Source organism: Genypterus blacodes, unplaced genomic scaffold, assembly GCF_046128005.1.
Source record: "Genypterus blacodes isolate CSIRO-AG114 ecotype Tasmania unplaced genomic scaffold, CSIRO-AGI_Gbla_v1 ptg000438l_1, whole genome shotgun sequence".
In the NCBI taxonomy this organism is placed as follows: domain Eukaryota; kingdom Metazoa; phylum Chordata; class Actinopteri; order Ophidiiformes; family Ophidiidae; genus Genypterus; species Genypterus blacodes.
The window spans coordinates 3187732-3205087 of NW_027467208.1; the positions used below are offsets into that span (position 1 = coordinate 3187732).

General features: G+C 43.4%; 3 protein-coding genes and 2 non-coding genes across 6 annotated transcripts; all 5 read left to right on the forward strand.

Moving 5' to 3' along the window:
* The first annotated feature begins 547 nt into the window (after positions 1-547).
* cratb (carnitine O-acetyltransferase b) lies at positions 548-7300 on the forward strand. Its single transcript, XM_076139550.1, has 15 exons — positions 548-910; positions 1557-1781; positions 2020-2138; positions 2480-2533; positions 3051-3216; positions 3625-3799; positions 4096-4186; positions 4415-4502; positions 4621-4721; positions 4873-4992; positions 5363-5485; positions 5645-5780; positions 5876-5938; positions 6021-6158; positions 6418-7300. Exons 1-15 carry the CDS (start codon positions 860-862, stop codon positions 6619-6621), a joined length of 1854 nt encoding a protein of 617 aa, XP_075995665.1. The 5' UTR covers positions 548-859; the 3' UTR covers positions 6622-7300.
* Positions 7301-8108: 808 nt separating this feature from the next.
* Positions 8109-13062, forward strand: ppt2b (palmitoyl-protein thioesterase 2b). The gene is made up of 8 exons (XM_076139658.1): positions 8109-8546; positions 9389-9542; positions 10190-10285; positions 10455-10562; positions 10769-10852; positions 11248-11332; positions 11867-11921; positions 12007-13062. Exons 1-8 carry the CDS (start codon positions 8367-8369, stop codon positions 12148-12150), a joined length of 906 nt encoding a protein of 301 aa, XP_075995773.1. The 5' UTR covers positions 8109-8366; the 3' UTR covers positions 12151-13062.
* Positions 13063-13996: 934 nt separating this feature from the next.
* rps5 (ribosomal protein S5) lies at positions 13997-16585 on the forward strand. Of its 2 annotated transcripts, none has more exons than XM_076139236.1 (6): positions 13997-14092; positions 14863-14966; positions 15230-15439; positions 15707-15835; positions 16214-16312; positions 16474-16585. In XM_076139236.1, coding segments are annotated over exons 1-6 (612 nt in total). In that variant the 5' UTR covers positions 13997-14091; the 3' UTR covers positions 16543-16585. The 2 variants fall into 2 exon arrangements, with proteins under 2 accessions (XP_075995351.1, XP_075995349.1); XM_076139234.1 differs by having other exon boundaries at positions 14073-14215.
* LOC142989929 (small nucleolar RNA SNORA3/SNORA45 family) lies at positions 15017-15151 on the forward strand. Its single transcript, XR_012960726.1, has one exon. It is a non-coding gene; the product is annotated as a small nucleolar RNA SNORA3/SNORA45 family (small nucleolar RNA).
* On the forward strand, positions 16001-16133 carry LOC142989928 (small nucleolar RNA SNORA3/SNORA45 family). Its single transcript, XR_012960725.1, has one exon. It is a non-coding gene; the product is annotated as a small nucleolar RNA SNORA3/SNORA45 family (small nucleolar RNA).
* Positions 16586-17356: the final 771 nt, after the last annotated feature.

Below are 17356 nucleotides of genomic sequence, written 5' to 3' on the forward strand. Positions count from 1 at the left end.
ACATTTATTATCAAAAAATAAAAAATATGCAATTTGAATAAAACATTCAAGAAATATTAAAGGTGTTTATTTACTCTTTTAAAAAAAATAGTTTTATAGCATTTTGTTACCCAACTTTTTCAGAAAACATTGTTGCCTTAGTGGATGTAAATGCAAAGTGAGTAAAAGGTAAAATAACAAGTAAATTAGTTTAGTTTTTTAGTATTTTCATTGTAGTCATCAAAGTAGCAATAGTAGAACTGATGGTAGTGGTGGTAGTAGCAGAAAAGTTTAAGAAAAGATAAGAAAAGATAAGATTAGATAAGATAAACGTTTATTATCCCGAGGGAAATTACTGCATCTATGAGGCACAGAAGATGCAAGAATTGATGCTTGAGATTATGAAAAATAAATCCGCTAAATAATGAAAAATCGTACAGTACAATGTGTTTTGTTTTAATTTTAACTAATGATTGTAGCAAAGCATCACCCCAACTGGTTGTTGTGGGGTACAGCGACGCTTAGTGGTTAAATGCGGTACTGCTGTCACGTAGCTGTTAAAGCAAACATTTTACGTCAGCACGTGTGCAGGCTTGCAGCTTTGAGTGCAGTACGTGAGCGTATGCACGCCCACGGACTGGAACAGAAAATCACGAACGGGGGCTTTAATCGGGCCCAAATATTTTCTACTTCGGATCTAGAGGGCCATGAGGACTCTGACTTACATCCATAATCGACTAGGAGGAGGACTGGACTTCATTTTGGCGATTTGACCCTCTGAGGACTGTGAAACGCTGCGAAACTTAGTCCAACATAGAGCTGACTGACACATATCTGACCACAGATGCAACAGCGGCTGGCGGACTGAGTTTAAAGAATTATGATTCTGAGGAAACTTCAGCCGGGATCCTGCACCGCCTGGCTCTCCCGGGTTAGTACTTTGCTGTTTGCTTTCCCTCGTACTTCGTTGTTGTAAAGGAGTAGGAAGCAGCTGATCATGTTTCCAGCTCCACACTTCCTCTTCACTCGGGCCTGGAGGTGCCCTGCCTTCTCTTGGCATTTACTCAATCTAAGCTGAAGCGGGCCCTGTGTACACTGTATCAACACCCTCTGCAGCCTGCTGACTGAGAGATGTGTTGTGTACTGTACACATGCACCACATGGAGTATGAGGCAACAAGTCGCGCTTTTTGTTATTGGCTGACAATGTGTGCGTGATAGTATTGCGCTGTTTTCAATGAGAACACCTTCCAATGTTTTTTTTAAACTTTTATAACGTCTACCTTTTATAACATTTCTCTTATACCGCAAGGGGGCGCTTCACTTACCATCAAGTACATGTATCGCTATAAAAGTTTTGTTCCTTAAAATAGTGACAATTTCCATCACAATTTCGCGAATTCAGATGCACTAATGTGTTCATTCATAGCATCGTGTTTACTTATTTGCTATGTCGTATTTGGGTTGAAAGTGTTGAAAAACGGCGCATCATATCAATTTTTAGATGGAAGCTAAATTAGTGCAGAACTGGGAGGTGCAATTGTCAGACGACTAATCACTCACACACTCCTTCCCTAGGTGGCGGTGAGGCAGGAGCAATGTTTCTTCTCCTCTGTGCCCCCTCAGCCGGTGCCCCCTCTGATTCACACCCTGCAGGGCTACTTGAAGGCCCTGGAGCCCCTGCTGCCCCCGGAGGAGCTCAACCACACCCGCCGAATGGTGCATGAGTTTGGCAGACGTGGCGGTCTGGGTTCAACGCTGCAGGAGGGGCTAGAGAAGAGAGCCAGACACACCAAGAACTGGGTCTGTCATATCAGTGTGGGAAACTGTACACAGCTGCACACATGTCAGTGATTGGAAAGCACAAACTTAGCTACTGATTAGGTTGTTTAACTCACAAAGAATGGGACAAAGCATAAAAGGAGTAAAAAACACTCATAACAGAAAATCTGAATCTCAGTTTGGTCCATACGTCCACTTTGACCACACTGGTCTAGATGAATTCTTCAATGATTGTGAACCTTGTATGTGTGTTGTGCAGATTTCAGACTGGTGGGTGCAGAAGGCTTACCTGGAGAGTAGACAGCCTCTGCCCGTGCACTCCAGCCCGGCCATCTCTCTGCCCAGGAGAGATTACAATGGCTGGAGGAATCAGCTACTGTGAGTGACACACAGCCGAGCGATCAACTACCAGCTGATGTGCTGATGGAATATTGTATATTTCTGGAATGAAGTGATGTTTGTCATAGCAACAGTTTTAGTCTTGACAGAAGTAGCACTGCTCGCTGTTTGCCACTATGGTCTTGGTTCTCTGACCTTTAGCTGTACAGACTGATCACTGTCACACACCCTAAAACACATCATGGAAATCTGCCCTCACATTGAATATGACTTGTTTTGCTGATATGTGATGGATCACATTGGCAGTATAAGGAGGACATTAGAAAAAGTTTGTTTTCTCTGCAAACCTCTTGGATTAAATCATGTTTGTTTCCCCGCAGGTTTGCTTCCAAGCTGATCGCAGCAGTGCTGGATTTCAAGGCCAGAATCAATACGTAAGGCTGCCATGTATATGTAATAGTAATGTTGCTTGGCCACTCTGCACTGCAGCGGTCAACCTTTGTCCAAAGGTCTGATCCAGTGATAATCTACAGCAGTGCACTAACTTTCACCTCGCAGCTATTTTAGTGTTCCAACCTTCAGCCTGGCTGGCAGCGACCTGTGTTGTGCTGCTGTATGAAGTCCTATCTAAATTTGTGCTGTGACTCCGCTCTGCCATTTCAGCTTCATATGTCTGGTATTGTGTTATGAATCCAAACCCCTCTGGAAGCTGAGCAAGTAGAGGGTTATGTAATAGTTTTGAGCTGTTTTGGCTGAGATCTCATGCGCAGCTGCAACTCTCTGATCTGTCCTTCTCATTTCTGTTCTGCTTTTATTGGCTCCACCTCTCAGTCCTCCCCTACACACACACACACACACACACACACACACACACACACCTCTTTCTTCTCTTAATTTTATTTGTAACTTCCATTTCTGCCCTCTTATGTTATGTGTCTGTCTGTCTGTTAGCGGCCACCTGCCTGTGGAGCACATGCGAGGCAAACCTCTGTGCATGGAGCTCTACCACCTCCTCTTCGCCTCCTGCAGGATTCCGGGGACCAAACACGACAACATAGCCTACCACGGCCGCTCCAGACGCTCGCCAACGCACATCACCGTGGTTAGAAATTACCAGGTGGGGCTCGTCCTCATTCCTTCATTCCGTCATTTAATGCTCTGTTGGGATTTGCTTCCAGTTAGACGACTCTGCAGTCATGTCAGGTCAGGTCTTGTTCATCATAATAAAAGTCCTACACGATCACGCCTACAGCTGTTGGTTGGTCCAAACCACAGAGAAAGATATGACTTCACTACAGACTTCCTGCTTTAGAGACACAACTCACATGGACCCACAAGTAGCTCATATGTTGCACAGATCTTGGGCAGCCTGAGCAGAGAATCCTAACAAATATAGATCATTAATGTCAAATAAAAACGCATGAGAAGCAGCTGAATATCTTTGGGGATCTTTGCGTGTAGTTATTTTACGTGTAGTTCTCACTCAGTCTTGTAAAATGTTCTTCTTCTCTTCTTTTCTTTCTAGTTCTTCCAGTTGGAGGTGTATAACAGCGACGGCTCCAGGATGACGGAGGGCCAGATCCACAGTCAGCTGCAGAGGATCCGAGCTCAGTCCTGGAAGACGGACAAGGAGCCGATGGGAATCCTGACCAGCGAGCACCGGCACACCTGGGGTCAGGCCTACAACCGGCTGCTGAAAGGTCGGGACCCCTACACACGCCCAAGAAGAGTGCACTGTCAGCATTAATGTCTGTACATGTAAAGCATAACATTATTGTTAATCAGCTAAAATTACAACACGGAAATCTCAACTTTCAAGACTCTAAATAGATCAATAACTGTAAGCTTATATCTAATGCATATATTGACTCCCAGCAAAAAGATCCTATAATAGCAACGTTGCACTTATTATGGCAGGAAATCTTTTATTTATTTATATTATATGTATATATATTTTATGAATGTTTTTGTTGTTTGCGTCTCTTTCTGTCCTCAGATAAACTGAATAAGGAATCAGTGGGGCTGATAGAGACGGGGCTGTTTACTTTGTGTCTGGACTCTCCAGTCATGAGGATATCGGATGAGAAGTATGTGTGTATATATACACACTCACACACTCACACACACACATACACATTCTTCTCTCCTGGCTGTTGGATGTCACATAGTCCACATTTAAGTTTCTGTGCCAAGTATGTTGTGTAAGCGTGTGTGTTTGTGTGATAGCTTTATGCTTTGTATCTGAACATTGTGACACATTAAGATTTCCCTGTCTGCCATTTTGAAATGCATAAATATGACTTTGTGATTGGCAGGTATGCCAGCAGAAAGGCAGCCCAGGTCCTGCATGGGGGCGGGACCTTTTCAAACAGCGGCAACCGCTGGTTTGACAAAACACTGCAGGTGAGCCGCAGGAAGAACAGTTGGCTGTCAACATGGTAGCTGATGCAGACTCATGCATGTCTGTATGTGTGTGTGGCTCAATGTCGCCTCACTGTGGGTTCTTCTTGTCGTTGAACAGTTTGTGGTGGGTGAGGACGGATCATGGGGTCTTCTGTATGAGCAAGCCATCGCCGAGGGTCCCCCAATAGCAACTCTCCTTAATCATGTTCTGGAGTACTGGTGAGATAATGGCTTCATGAAGGCAGAGATACTTCATCGTCCCCTTCTGCACCGTGCTGAGGGAATCAATAGACTGTTTTCCTACACTGGGTTTGAAAAGTACAGTTATGTTTGAGATATTCTTGCTGAATCTCTACATCCCTTCCTGCAGTGAGAGACCAGACCCCAAGAGGGCACCACTGGTCCCTCTACCGATGCCAAAGAAGCTCTACTTTCATATCGATAGAGAAATCAAGCGGGACATCGAGCACGCCAAGCAAAACCTGGACATGTAAGCACAACAGTTTGTCTGCAGGAGTTTGTGAAAAGTCTGGAGTGTGAAATCCCTGCTGGGCATCTGTGGTGATAAGAGAACAATACCCAGCTGCACCGTGTACGCTTTCATGTTTGCTGAACACTTAAATAAAGGTGGCCTGAGGTAAAGCTGCAGCAGAGTAAACAGAACCTTCCAACACCACAAGTCATTATGATAATCCAGGCCTCAAACACTACTGTACTTTATTATACCTTTTTAAAATCATTAAGTTCTGACGTCTAAATGCGGTTGATGACTTGGCTGAGATGAATTGTTGATTAACGTGAACTAGACGTCAACTGCGTGCAGATGTGTGCTTAGCAACCCTCTCTGCACGTTCCCACAGACTGATCAATGACCTGGATGTGAATGTGTTCAACTTCAAGATGTTTGGCAAAGACCTGCCCAAGCGGCACCAGCTGAGTCCAAACTCCTTCATCCAGGTGGCTCTGCAGTTGGCCTACTACAGGTCAGAACACTAAGCGCATCACACTAACCACCAGCTGCAATCACACAATAGTTTCTAGAAGAAATAAGATCAAATAATTTTAAACTATAAACCCAAAAGACACACATGGTAATAATAGCAGGCGAATCCTTGTACCCTCCATCTTTGTTACCTGGTTAGAGTCCACAGTGAGGTCTGTCCCAGCTGTGACATCGCCTCTCAGAGGATGTTTCGAGGGGGAAGGACCGAGTACATCCGCTCCCCAACTAATCAGTCGCTAAAATTCGTTCTCGCTTTTGACAATCGAGCAGTTTCGGTGAGGAATACCAGTTTATCCTTTATTATTTTGGACCACAGATGAATTAAAGTCATAGTAAAGGAAATTTCTTCTGCTTTTTGTTGCCGTTGCAGAGAGAAGCAAAGCTGCAAATGTTGAGAGCAGCCGCGGACGCCTACACCGCTCTGACTGACCAGGTAAACACAGGAGACTGTTCACCTGATTGATCTGTTATTGTTACTGTCTTTGTCATTGTCACACTTCCTGCGCTCCCTGCAGGTGCTTGAAGGACGTGGCATCGACCACCACCTGCTGGGACTGAAGATCCAGGCCATCGAGGACGGGCTGAGCATTCCCAAAATCTTCATGGATACAGCTTACGGCCTGGCAACACACTGGAAACTCCGAACTGGACAGGTCAGCGTGTGCGTGCGTGTGTGTGTGAGAGAGAGAGTGTGGGAGGGAAATCATTTTATGAGCCATGTGATAATGGTGTTGACTCTGTGAGGGGAAGTTTGTGTCAGCAGTCATTTTGCAGCATGTGATGTCCTTTTACTGTAACATTTACTGCCTCCCCTCATGTGCTCCAGATTTTAAACACTATATTTAGCATGTAAGGCACAGTTTTGACTCTGGAATCCACTGAACTGCGATATTGATCATTTGTTTCCTTTAGGTGCCTTCAAACACAGACAGCGTGATGTGTTTTGGGCCTCTCGTTCCTGATGGATACGCCATCTGCTACAACCCCCAGGCCGACCACGTCCACTTTTCCATAACGTCCTTCAACTGCTGCGAGGCGACGCATGCAGAAACCATGGCCCTCACCGTGCAAAACACCCTGTGTCAGCTACAGGAACTACTGGAGCCTACTGTGTAGGCCTGTATAGATAATCCCACTCATTTACAGAAGACAAACCCTTCCTAGCTCTGTAAATGTACACCTGAGGCCTGTCTTTGCTGTGGAAGCTCCCTTAATGGCAGACTAGAGCTGATACAGCATTGAAAATGACTGAAATCAGTGGCACTCAGGTGTGAATGCTTTTGTTAAGGATGAATTTTTCTTTTTCTGAATAGCTAAGCTAACTATTTGCAATATAGCCCTGAGAGCCAATGCACTTAAAGGCATCCTCAAATGCTTCATCTGTGTGAAAGTAAAACTTAAAAGAAAGCTCACCTGACACTCCAACCTTAATCAAAGCCAGCCAAAGCAACTGACTGCACTCCTTTCACAAGCCATGAGCAAGCATCAAATGTGTGTCATGTGTGTGTTGCACTGCATTTGGAGTCAGTAGATGGATGTTTATAGAAGCCACTTATTTTGTATAAAGGAAATTTGTCTTTCAAAAGGACCAAAAGTCTGCAAGTCGGCTGAGAAAGCTCCTGAGAAGTGACTAATGCTTTTATGTCTTCGGCTCATCTTGCAGAACTCGAACAACCTGATCTCCAAGATCTATTTACTGTTTGAAATGAATAAGAAGTGGCTTTGGCCCATTCAGTGAGACATTCTTTTGACTATTCACTTGCAAGACTGGTTAATAAAGCATGTCAACACATGATCCCCCGTTTCTGTGTGTGTGTGTGTGTGTGTGACAATGATTAGTCAAGGTTATGGTCAAATATACAGTATCAGTGTTGTTTTCATTTCCCTTGTGTGCATATCAATTAACTGTGTAGGACATACAGAACAAAACAACAACAATGTTTGCTCCATAGTAACTATTGACACTCTGCAAACTCATAAAACACTTAGAATTTACCACATCTTTGAGTTTATCATATCTGTTTTACAATATTTTAGCTTCTTTAAAAAACTGATGAACTCAGGCGGTGTAGACAGTTGTCAAATCCAGTTTGCAATTTTACACAGAATTACAGTTGATTTTACAGCAGTGACATATTTGCAATTTCCTTCAAAAAAAACTGTTGTGCTCTTCAATAGAAATGGACTTAGTTAAGTGAGTTCACGAAAACAAACTATGTTAAAACGTAGGATAAATAAACTGGTAGATTCATTTAGATATAAGACATTATAGTACATTCAATGATTGGTCGTTGTTGATCGATTGGTGACGTATCATTTAAAGAGAGAAGGGAACGATTTACCCTGTAGCTTTGAAAGCTTATGTGCATATATCAAGCCCTATAACTTTGAATCAATGTGTTGATTTAAATAAAATACTGAAAAGGTGTTTAATTGTTCTTACAGCACTACATACACTAGAGTCTGAAATTGAAGACAAAGGAGCAGGATGGAAAGCAATATATGAATAAATTAACATAATTTATTTTCTATTTCCGCGCGTTTGAGTTGGAAAAACAGCGTAAACCGGAAGTGACGTGACCGGCCGGTCGCGATTTTTTTTTTTACCGAAACAAATAAAAGGCACCGAATCAAAGCAGCTGCGTGTGTTTGTTTGTTAATAAACGAGCCTGAAGCGGCGCGGGGCCGAACAGAGGGACGGAGGAGGTCTGAGTGCGGAGCCATGGAGAGGACCAGGACCGCACATTAGGCGCACAAACACCAGCTTACTAATTTATTTTATTTTATTGCGCGGCGTGGCGTTTTTATATTTACACTCCTTCGATCTTTTTAACTTTGCGTTTCCATTGTTTTGAGCCGTCATGACGGGTTCACGCTTTGCCTCCTCGAGCCGGAGGGCGAGCGGTGTGGCCGGGCTGCTGTGGCCGCTGCTCGGTGCTTGTCTGTGGGCTACGGTGGTGGCGAACAGGCCGGTGGTCATCGTGCACGGACTGTTCGACAGCTCCGGAGACTTTAAGAACTTGCTCCGCTTTATCAACGAGGTGAGCGGCGACAGAGGACGCAGCTGTACAGTGTGTACTTTACCTGCACAGGCCTCACGGAGCATTCACACCCCCCCCCACACACACACCTCCTGCACACTGCGTACTGCACTACACTTTGATGTACATACATTTAAGTAATGTAAATTACAATGCAGGCTCTTACGCTGCCACATTAGTCATCAAGAGTATTATAATTGTAATTGTACTGCACGTTGAAAAAATGTTTTGCATGATTTTTGTGAATGGGGAAAAAAATACAAAGCTTTAATCTGTTATTCCTATTGTAATGTTTGTTAGATGATTTTGTTTGAATCACAATATGAGCTCAAATTGCACACAAAGTGGGAGGAATGGAGTCTTCTTAGGGGCCACAGGTGATTTGTCTTTGGCCCAGCCTCTCACCCCTCCAGCCAGGGTGATCCAGCCATGTGTCCTCGTTTTTTTAAATTTGTGATGTGAAGGGGAAGTGTGCAGGTACTCCAGGGTTGGACTAATATTTACTTCCTCTTTATCTTCTGCTATCAAAGAAAAATTAAAACTAGCAGGAGAAATTTGGATGGTCTGTGTTGCTCCTTTAGAAATGTCCTATCAATATTTAAAGCATTTACTGATCAATTATTAAAGATGTGTGGAAGGATCCCTGATAACAAGGCCGTCTGAGGTGTTAGGTAATATTGGCAGGGTGACATCAGGGCTCAGTTGTAACAATGCTGGTTTAGCTTGTTGACTGTTGTTGGAACCCATTTGGAATTTCACACATGAAGTAGGACACAGTAAGTCACACCCTGTACGAGTTAGTCTAACGAGCAAGGATCTTTCTCTTTCTTGCTCTCTCGCAGTCTTATCCTGGCACCAATGTGTCAGTCATCGACTTGTTCGACAGAAGCGCCAGCCTGGAGCCCATGTGGAAGCAGGTCGAAGGCTTCAAGACAGCTATCTACCCTATAATGCAGAATGCAGCAGACGGTGTTCACTTCATCTGCTATTCCCAAGGTGTGTTTGTGTTCAGGGTTTTTGGGTCTAAAATGAGCAAGAAGGGGACATGGATGATGATGATGGGTGGGGGGGAGCGGGGCATTGTCACATGCCACAGTTGTTAATGACGTCATGAATGGAACCACCCTAACAACCCTCCCCGTGTATGATGTCAGAGTTCACACATGAGGGTGAAGCAGGTGAATTACCAAGGGGAGGTTGTTACAGGTGGGCTGGTGAGAAAAGGCAGAAACACCCAAATGAGGCTGGGCTGAAATATCAAATAAATTCAGGAAAAGTCGTCGGAAGCCGTGCCATGACAGAAATGATGAGCCTCCCTTCACCTTTGTTAGGTGGCAGTTCCCTGCAAGGCTAAACTTCTCAGTAAAAGGTCAGGGTCAAGAGACTGAGCGAGTTGGCATCCACCTTCCTCAGCCTGTGCTCGCTCACTACAGTCTCCTGCAGGGGAAAGAGGCAGCAGTGTCATGTTTTCATTGAAGGTGATGAGGAAAGCTCCCTAAGAGCCCAAAGGTCTCAAGAATGTTTACTCCTTTCTAAATGATTAAGCTTTACAAGACTGTCTCTGGTTTTATTATTATTGTTACAGTAACTTTGTTGCACCCATCATATGTTGGAAATAAAAAAAAGAATAAATGTTTTCCCAGGTGGGCTGATTTGCAGGGGGATCCTTTCCACTCTGACTGACCACAACGTCCAATCCTTCATCTCTCTGTCTTCACCCCAGGCTGGGCAGTATGGAGGTAGGGTCCTCTCCAGAGCCAAAGGAAGGAATACGTAAATATCTGTGAATTTGAAACCACAGGATCATGTGTAACAAATTGTGTGTGTGTGTATGCAGTTGTAGCTGTTGTCTGTTTGTGTCCCTTGGTTCCATATCAATCCTGCTCTTTGTCTCTTGTTTCCTCTCAGATACGGACTACTTGAAGTATCTGTTCCCTCAGTTTGTGAAGTCCAACCTCTTCCACTTCTGCTACACTGGGTTAGGTCAGAGGATCTCCATCTGCAACTACTGGAATGGTAAGAGTGAACTCTTATGCAGCCCGCAGAAGATGGCAGGATTTGTTCGGTTATGTTTGTGTTCATGTTTGTATACTTTAGATTCGAAAGCTTTGAGTCTGCACAGGGTGACGAGCCTCTGTCTTATATGTCGGCTCGCTATCTGTCAGGATGTCTAATCAACAAGTGTTTGATATGCATGTTTTTCTTTCTTCCTCCTCCTACAGACCCTCACCACAAAGACATGTACGTGAACAGCAGTGATTATTTGGCTCTGCTCAATAGCGAGAGGCCGAATCCAAATTCAACAGGTGAGCAAATTCTTGATGGGTAGAAAAAACTAAAACTTTCATGCACTTGCAGCTGTCTGGGGGTCCAAGTCTGTTATCTTTAAGTTGAAGAACCATTTAGCATGGTCACACACGGCGACACACAGCATCTCATTAAAAGCAGTGTGTTAAGTGTGGCAAAACTGTCCTGTGCCATCTTTAAATTAGGAGATGTTGTTCTTAAAGTGTATTTTTGGCATTTCAGCTTTGTGCATTTGTCACCCCGCATGAAGGGGTTAATGCCTCAGACCCAGTATGTTAAACTGACTGTGGACTGTCAGACGGACGTGCTTCATATTTAAATGGCAGCTGTTTTTATAAGTAGGCCAATATCTCATTTCCATGTTGCGTCAAAGTGCTTCATCTTCTGTTCCCAGAGTGGAAGAAGAACTTCCTCAAGATCAAGAAGCTGGTGTTGATCGGAGGGCCGGACGACGGCGTCATCACTCCATGGCAGTCCAGGTGAGTCGGTCCATTCCATCCTGTTGGAGAGCATCGTCATCACCCTTTAACTTAAACATCTTTTCATCTAATAATCCTGTATATGGACTAAATGTAATCTGAATTGTGGTTGAAGTCACTGTGCCACCTGTATACATCCACATTTCCTCTTTTCTACCATATACACGCCAACTGGACTTGCACACAGGTACTTTAAGAGTCGTGCCATTGTGCATGAGCCCGATCCTCATCACATGTGTTTGAGAAACCATTTTCATATTATTTCATTCCGTTTTTATTAACTATTTTGCATGCTCCCCTGATGAACACACTTTACCCTCAAACTGATCACCCAGCTAAGGGGTTTATATTTCAATGTAATTTGCACACATTGATTCCATTTTCCCCAGTTGAATCAATTTATCATACCTACCTATACTAAATTAATAATATTTCTACAAAGCCCCTTGTTACTCTCTGATCTCTGCACACAGATTTCCCTGGTTTGGTTCTTGCAGGTTCCTTTCATGTCATATTTTGCCTCTTATTTTGCAGTCAGTTTGGATTTTACGATGATAACGAGACCGTCATTGAGATGCAGCGTCAAGATGTAAGTTAGAGTGTCATGTCATTAAGCTATATTTACATCTACACCCTGCATGTCCTTGTCCTGACCCTTCTATTTTATCTCCCAGATCTTCTTGAAGGATGTTTTTGGTCTGAAGACGCTGGCGGCTCGTGGCGACCTGATTGTGTGCTCTGTTCCCGGTGTGGAGCACGTCTGGTGGCACTCCAATGAGACCGTGTATCACGCCTGTATAGAGAAGTGGTTGGTGTAGGACCAAAAAGACACCGCAAACGTACATGGATATATGTGAAGTGACAGCCGTCCTCCTAAATAAGCTCATTTCCACTGTGCGAAAACCCTCCAAGACCTCTTATGTATTCATTTTAAAGATTTTGTTTTTGTTCTTAAAATACCCGCCTGCATTGTTGTGGTGTTGGGAAGCGACTCCAAAAGAACCTCTGGCCGTCAACATAGTTTGTTTGAAGTTTTGAAGATGGTATTTATAGGTTAAGCCTCTTATAGTTTGAAATAGTTTGTTAAAGAATACACATACTCACATTTTTGTGTGTTTGGTCGCACATACCTCAAAGTACCACACAACAGTGCCTAAGTGACTTTCTGTCGTCTTGTCTACAAGATCAGAAACACTGCCATGCTCAACATGACAAAGCGGTGATTTGCATATTTTTAGTTATCCTTTTTTAAGGAAACTATATTTATATTGTATTTTCCTTTAGTTTTAATCCACAAACGTTTTATGCTCGATTATCTTATGACGACGTGTTTTTATCTTGTTCATGCAGTGCTTGTGAGTTGTTCCTGTGGTAGATTACGCCTTAAATTAAGACCACTTGCCCTCATGTTTCAGTGTTTGATTTCCCATACCTAAGTGCTACGACACACTGCCTTTAGTGATGGTGCTACTACGATAGAAGGGGGGGTGGAGACTGATATGAAATGGCCGGACAGTGGCAGTGTTATGTTAGTGTTTACCTGTCCATCAGACTATTGTATCTGGCACTCTTTACCTCCCGTCTCATTTAGATATCTCAGGCATTTGAAGGACCTTTTTTGTTTTTCAGAAAAGGATTGATTTCTTTTAACTGCCATATGTGGGATGTTTATGGTTGCCTGCTGTATTATATGATGGAAATGTGTATTATGTGAAAGAACAAGAAGGGAATTAATATTTGAAAAACCGATGTATGCATTGCACAAAATGTTTGCCAATTTAACCAGATAAGGGAAAAGAAAAGGGGTACTGTTGAGTTTGTTGAAAATCTTGTTTAACTTTTAAAACTGTTGAATTTGCAGTACTTTAATAATGTTGCAGGCTTGTTTTATCTAAGCGTGTACAAATGAACTAACATTGTTGAGATAATTATGGATTTAAGAGAAGTTCTGCTGTGTTCAGTTATCTTCCAGTACTAACCGTGGATATGATCCCCTTTGTTTTTTTTTTTACTCAAGACAAATGGACTATTTTACAATGCATGGTAGTTTCTATACAAATGGTTTGTAAATTGAAAGGTGTCAAATGTTGTGAATTCCTCAATAAAATACTGTTTTCAATGGCAATTTTCACTGACTTTGAGTACATGCTGTTCAAAGTAAATACCCTCTAAATATGTGCAACATCAAACAATTGAATTACCAACTATTGTCAATAGTAAAGGTTCTGAACGGAAAATCAGTTGTGTTTTGTCCATGTGTTAGCTGTCAAAATAACCACAATTTGCTTGTTGGAAGAAATTCTAGTTAAGCCATTTTGTGTTGTAGTATATTATGTCTTAACATACAGTATCAGTTCCATTCTCTAAACACTGTCACACAGCACAAGGTAGAATGCCACTTGTGCTGTGTGACAGCCCTTTGTTTAAATGAGCATACAATTTGATTTAATAGATATTTTACAAAGAAGCTCAACTAAGAACTAGCTGACTTTGCTTCATATTTTTAAATGTTTTTTGTGTATACAGTACTATAAACGATATTCCGATTCGTGCTTCATACCAGTCGGTGGCTGTAATGCACCAATACGTTGTTTACCAACCGCCAATATACATCAAGGCGAAGAAGAAAAAGAAGACAACTAATCCCATAATGCATTGCGTACAGGAAGTAGCGGCGCAGGCCGCCGGATATGAGCACGCGGCGCCCCGTGAAGGCCCTTTTCCGTCTCTGAGAAGTGTGGTACAGAACGGCAGACACAAGTGAGTGACAGAATTACACTTTTCACCCTCCAGATATCGTGAAAAGTTCTCCGATCGGGTGTAAAGACGTGCGAACGATCCTCACTGTACTAGAAATGTGTGAAAACGACCCCGGTTTGGCTGGTATGTGGTTTTATTCAGCTTAGTTGTTTCCGCCGCGAACAACGGCGCTTAGTGTTAGCATGTAGCTATCTGCTAGCACATGTGGATGCGGCGTGTTGACCAGGCGTTCACATAAATTACACACATTTAAGACATTAGCGTTGACGTCTCCCACATATCAACATTTTTCAATAATCTGCCTTGTGTTAAGTAGCGTGTGTGTGGTGCGCGCGCGGGGGATTTGCTACTTTGGGCTTTAGGTTGCATGGCGGCTAGCATGCCTTAAGCTGGCTTGAGAACAGGCTTCAAATCGGGCCCTGCTGTGGAAATGTGGTTCCGCCTTTATTTTTATTCAGTTGCCTTCATTTTAAGTAAATCCCCCGCATAAGGTAGAAACTAAAGTGTACGTTTGACAATTGCGCTCTGCCACACGGGTAGAATCCGCTACATGTAGCGTAGATAATCCTGGTAGCCACCTCCAAAAAGCTGAGACGTGTTTAGCCAGTCGCTTTGTATATTGGAGTTTTGGCCAGTAACGCACAAAGTCCTAAAGCTTTGTACAATGTATTTTGATGTCGCATATATAATCATCTAAGGAATGGCTGTCAAAACCTGACTATCTTGATTTTATTACACTGACTGTACCCCATCTGTCTGTGTATCCTCAGTGACTGAGTGGGAGACTGCCCCAGCTGTGGCTGAGACCCCAGAGATCAAACTCTTCGGGAAGTGGAGCACTGATGATGTCCAGATCAATGACATCTCCCTCCAGGTAAGGATGAGTTTCGGCTGAGGTAAATGAATTGATTTTTAACCCTGTAAAGCGAGGCTAGAGTCACGCCTACACATTGCTCCGTTGTGCTGGTGTGCTAGAGTGCTCGCAGAGGAAACACGTCTTTGCTTATTCATTGGCTGTAGTCTGCTGTGGCCCAGTCAATCACCAACTCAGACACACTTGATCTTCATGTTTGCTGCCAGAAATCTTTGTCCAAATCTGGTGTTGGTAACAAATTGTCCTTTGTGTCTTCTCTGCAGGATTACATTGCTGTGAAAGAGAAGTACGCCAAGTACCTGCCACACTCTGGAGGCCGTTATGCCGCCAAGCGTTTCCGCAAGGCCCAGTGCCCCATCGTGGAACGTCTTACCAACTCCATGATGATGCACGGCCGCAACAATGGCAAGAAGCTGATGACAGTGCGCATTGTCAAACACGCCTTTGAGATAATCCACCTGCTGACTGGAGAGGTGCGTACATGAAAATACTTTCTGTCATGGAATTTATTAAGGTTTAAAAGCTAACCTGTGGTGGAGGGATTGTTTGTTGTATAGCTGCTGGTTCTTGAGGCACATTAAACTCTAAATCAGGAAGAAATTATGGCGTATACACGTACATATTCAGTGTTTATGTAGAATGAAAAGATGCCAAATTGAGCTCATAGCCCAGGAAAGGTTTTAAAATGTTGCACAAGCCATAGTACACTCTAATTAAGGAGCACTGTTGCCATTCCACAGAATCCCCTCCAGGTCTTGGTGAATGCCATCATCAACAGTGGACCCCGTGAGGACTCCACCCGTATCGGCCGTGCTGGTACCGTCAGGAGGCAGGCTGTGGATGTGTCACCCCTTCGCAGAGTCAACCAGGTAAGATAGTCTGTGTGTGGCATTACAAGAAAATCCTTTGGTCTCCAAGAACAACCATGACCTGTAGCTTCAGATGTAAACCAATGCTATGTTTCTATTCAGTATTAAATCATTCTGCTTTGTTTAACTTTGAAGTTTGTATGGTTATCGGTGATGTTTTTATCAAGCGAGGCTTAGAGTCACGCCTAGACATTGCTCGTTGTCTTGGTGTGCTAGAGCTTTCGTAGAGTAAACGTCTTTGCTTATTCATTGGCTGTAGTCTGTTGTGGCCCAGTCAATCACCAACTCAGACACACTAATACTGCTGACAGGCATGTGTTTCACTGCAGCTTTGTCACCCTGTCTCACTCACTGATGTCTTGCTCTCTCCTCTTTTAGGCCATCTGGCTGCTGTGCACAGGAGCAAGAGAAGCTGCTTTCAGGAACATCAAGACCATCGCCGAGTGCCTGGCTGATGAGCTGATCAATGCAGCCAAGGTACCATTCCAGTCACAGCATGATATTATGCATCTAAATACAGCATGCGTGCATATCTGTCATAGTGGCACCGTCTCAATGCCAACTGCACATTGAGTTGTTGATTCAAATTGGCATATAATCTGAGCATTACTTGAACTTGTTTTTTCTTCCCCATATAGGGATCATCTAACTCTTATGCCATCAAGAAGAAGGACGAGTTGGAGAGAGTTGCCAAGTCCAACCGTTAAATGTCTGTTCTTTCTGACAAAAGAAATAAATTTAAAGAAACAACTTTGATTTTGCGTGTTTTTTGCAGTGCTGCTATACCAAATGAGTATACCTTCTGAAATGTGCTACAGTGAGTTTGCACACAGGTACTAAAAATCCTTAAATTCTTTCCTTTTAAGGTGGGTTTGAGTAGTGCTGGGATTTTGAAGTGCATGTGATGTACCCTGCTAGGCCTGCTACCTGATGAGCAGGAGCAAATGGATGGATGGTCAATTTTTGCAAACAGTCCTTGATTGGCCAAAACTCGCACCAATGGATACTCTGGAAGTCTAAAATTCTAACTCCTTCCATGGCCAAAATATGTGCTGTCCACAAAACAAAACATTTTGGTCAAATTCTCAAAATGTAAGTGAACCAAGTTGGTCAGGTATGGTGGAAAGAGCTAGAGTGCTAGAAATTTCATTTTTGTTCCAATTTCCCAAAATGACAGTGTAACCATGGGCCAAATTGTTCATTTTTGTGAAACAAGACTGAAATTCATTTATTCAGAGCGCCATAGTCGAAAATGTGTCCTAGCAGAAGCTGAACCAGCGACCTAAGGATGCCTGGTTTATGGTACAACAATCCGCGGGCCGTATCGCGAGACACTCTTCTGATGACGTATAAATAATTATACTGTGATTATAATCCCCCCGTCAGACCGACAGATACCAGCGCACCCCCACCAACAAACGTTTTGTGTTCAATCGCAGTTTTGTAGTTAGTGGAAGTGAACGCTGGATCCAACGGTCCATGCTGGCTGGCCTGGCGTTCCTTCTCGTTCTCCGTTTAGTC

Excerpts from the sequence above, each read along its gene's own strand:
- cratb (XM_076139550.1), top strand. The coding sequence starts at position 860 with ATGATTCTGAGGAAACTTCAGCCGGGATCCTGCACCGCCTGGCTCTCC. Across the intron at positions 2,534-3,050 it reads TTCAAGGCCAGAATCAATAC|CGGCCACCTGCCTGTGGAGC; the intron begins GTAAGGCTGCCA and ends TCTGTCTGTTAG. Across the intron at positions 4,722-4,872 it reads AATCATGTTCTGGAGTACTG|TGAGAGACCAGACCCCAAGA; the intron begins GTGAGATAATGG and ends CCCTTCCTGCAG.
- ppt2b (XM_076139658.1), top strand. The coding sequence starts at position 8,367 with ATGACGGGTTCACGCTTTGCCTCCTCGAGCCGGAGGGCGAGCGGTGTG. Across the intron at positions 9,543-10,189 it reads CTTCATCTGCTATTCCCAAG|GTGGGCTGATTTGCAGGGGG; the intron begins GTGTGTTTGTGT and ends ATGTTTTCCCAG. Across the intron at positions 10,563-10,768 it reads CATCTGCAACTACTGGAATG|ACCCTCACCACAAAGACATG; the intron begins GTAAGAGTGAAC and ends CTCCTCCTACAG.
- rps5 (XM_076139234.1), top strand. The coding sequence starts at position 14,188 with ATGTGTGAAAACGACCCCGGTTTGGCTG. Across the intron at positions 14,967-15,229 it reads TCAATGACATCTCCCTCCAG|GATTACATTGCTGTGAAAGA; the intron begins GTAAGGATGAGT and ends TCTTCTCTGCAG. Across the intron at positions 15,440-15,706 it reads TCCACCTGCTGACTGGAGAG|AATCCCCTCCAGGTCTTGGT; the intron begins GTGCGTACATGA and ends GCCATTCCACAG.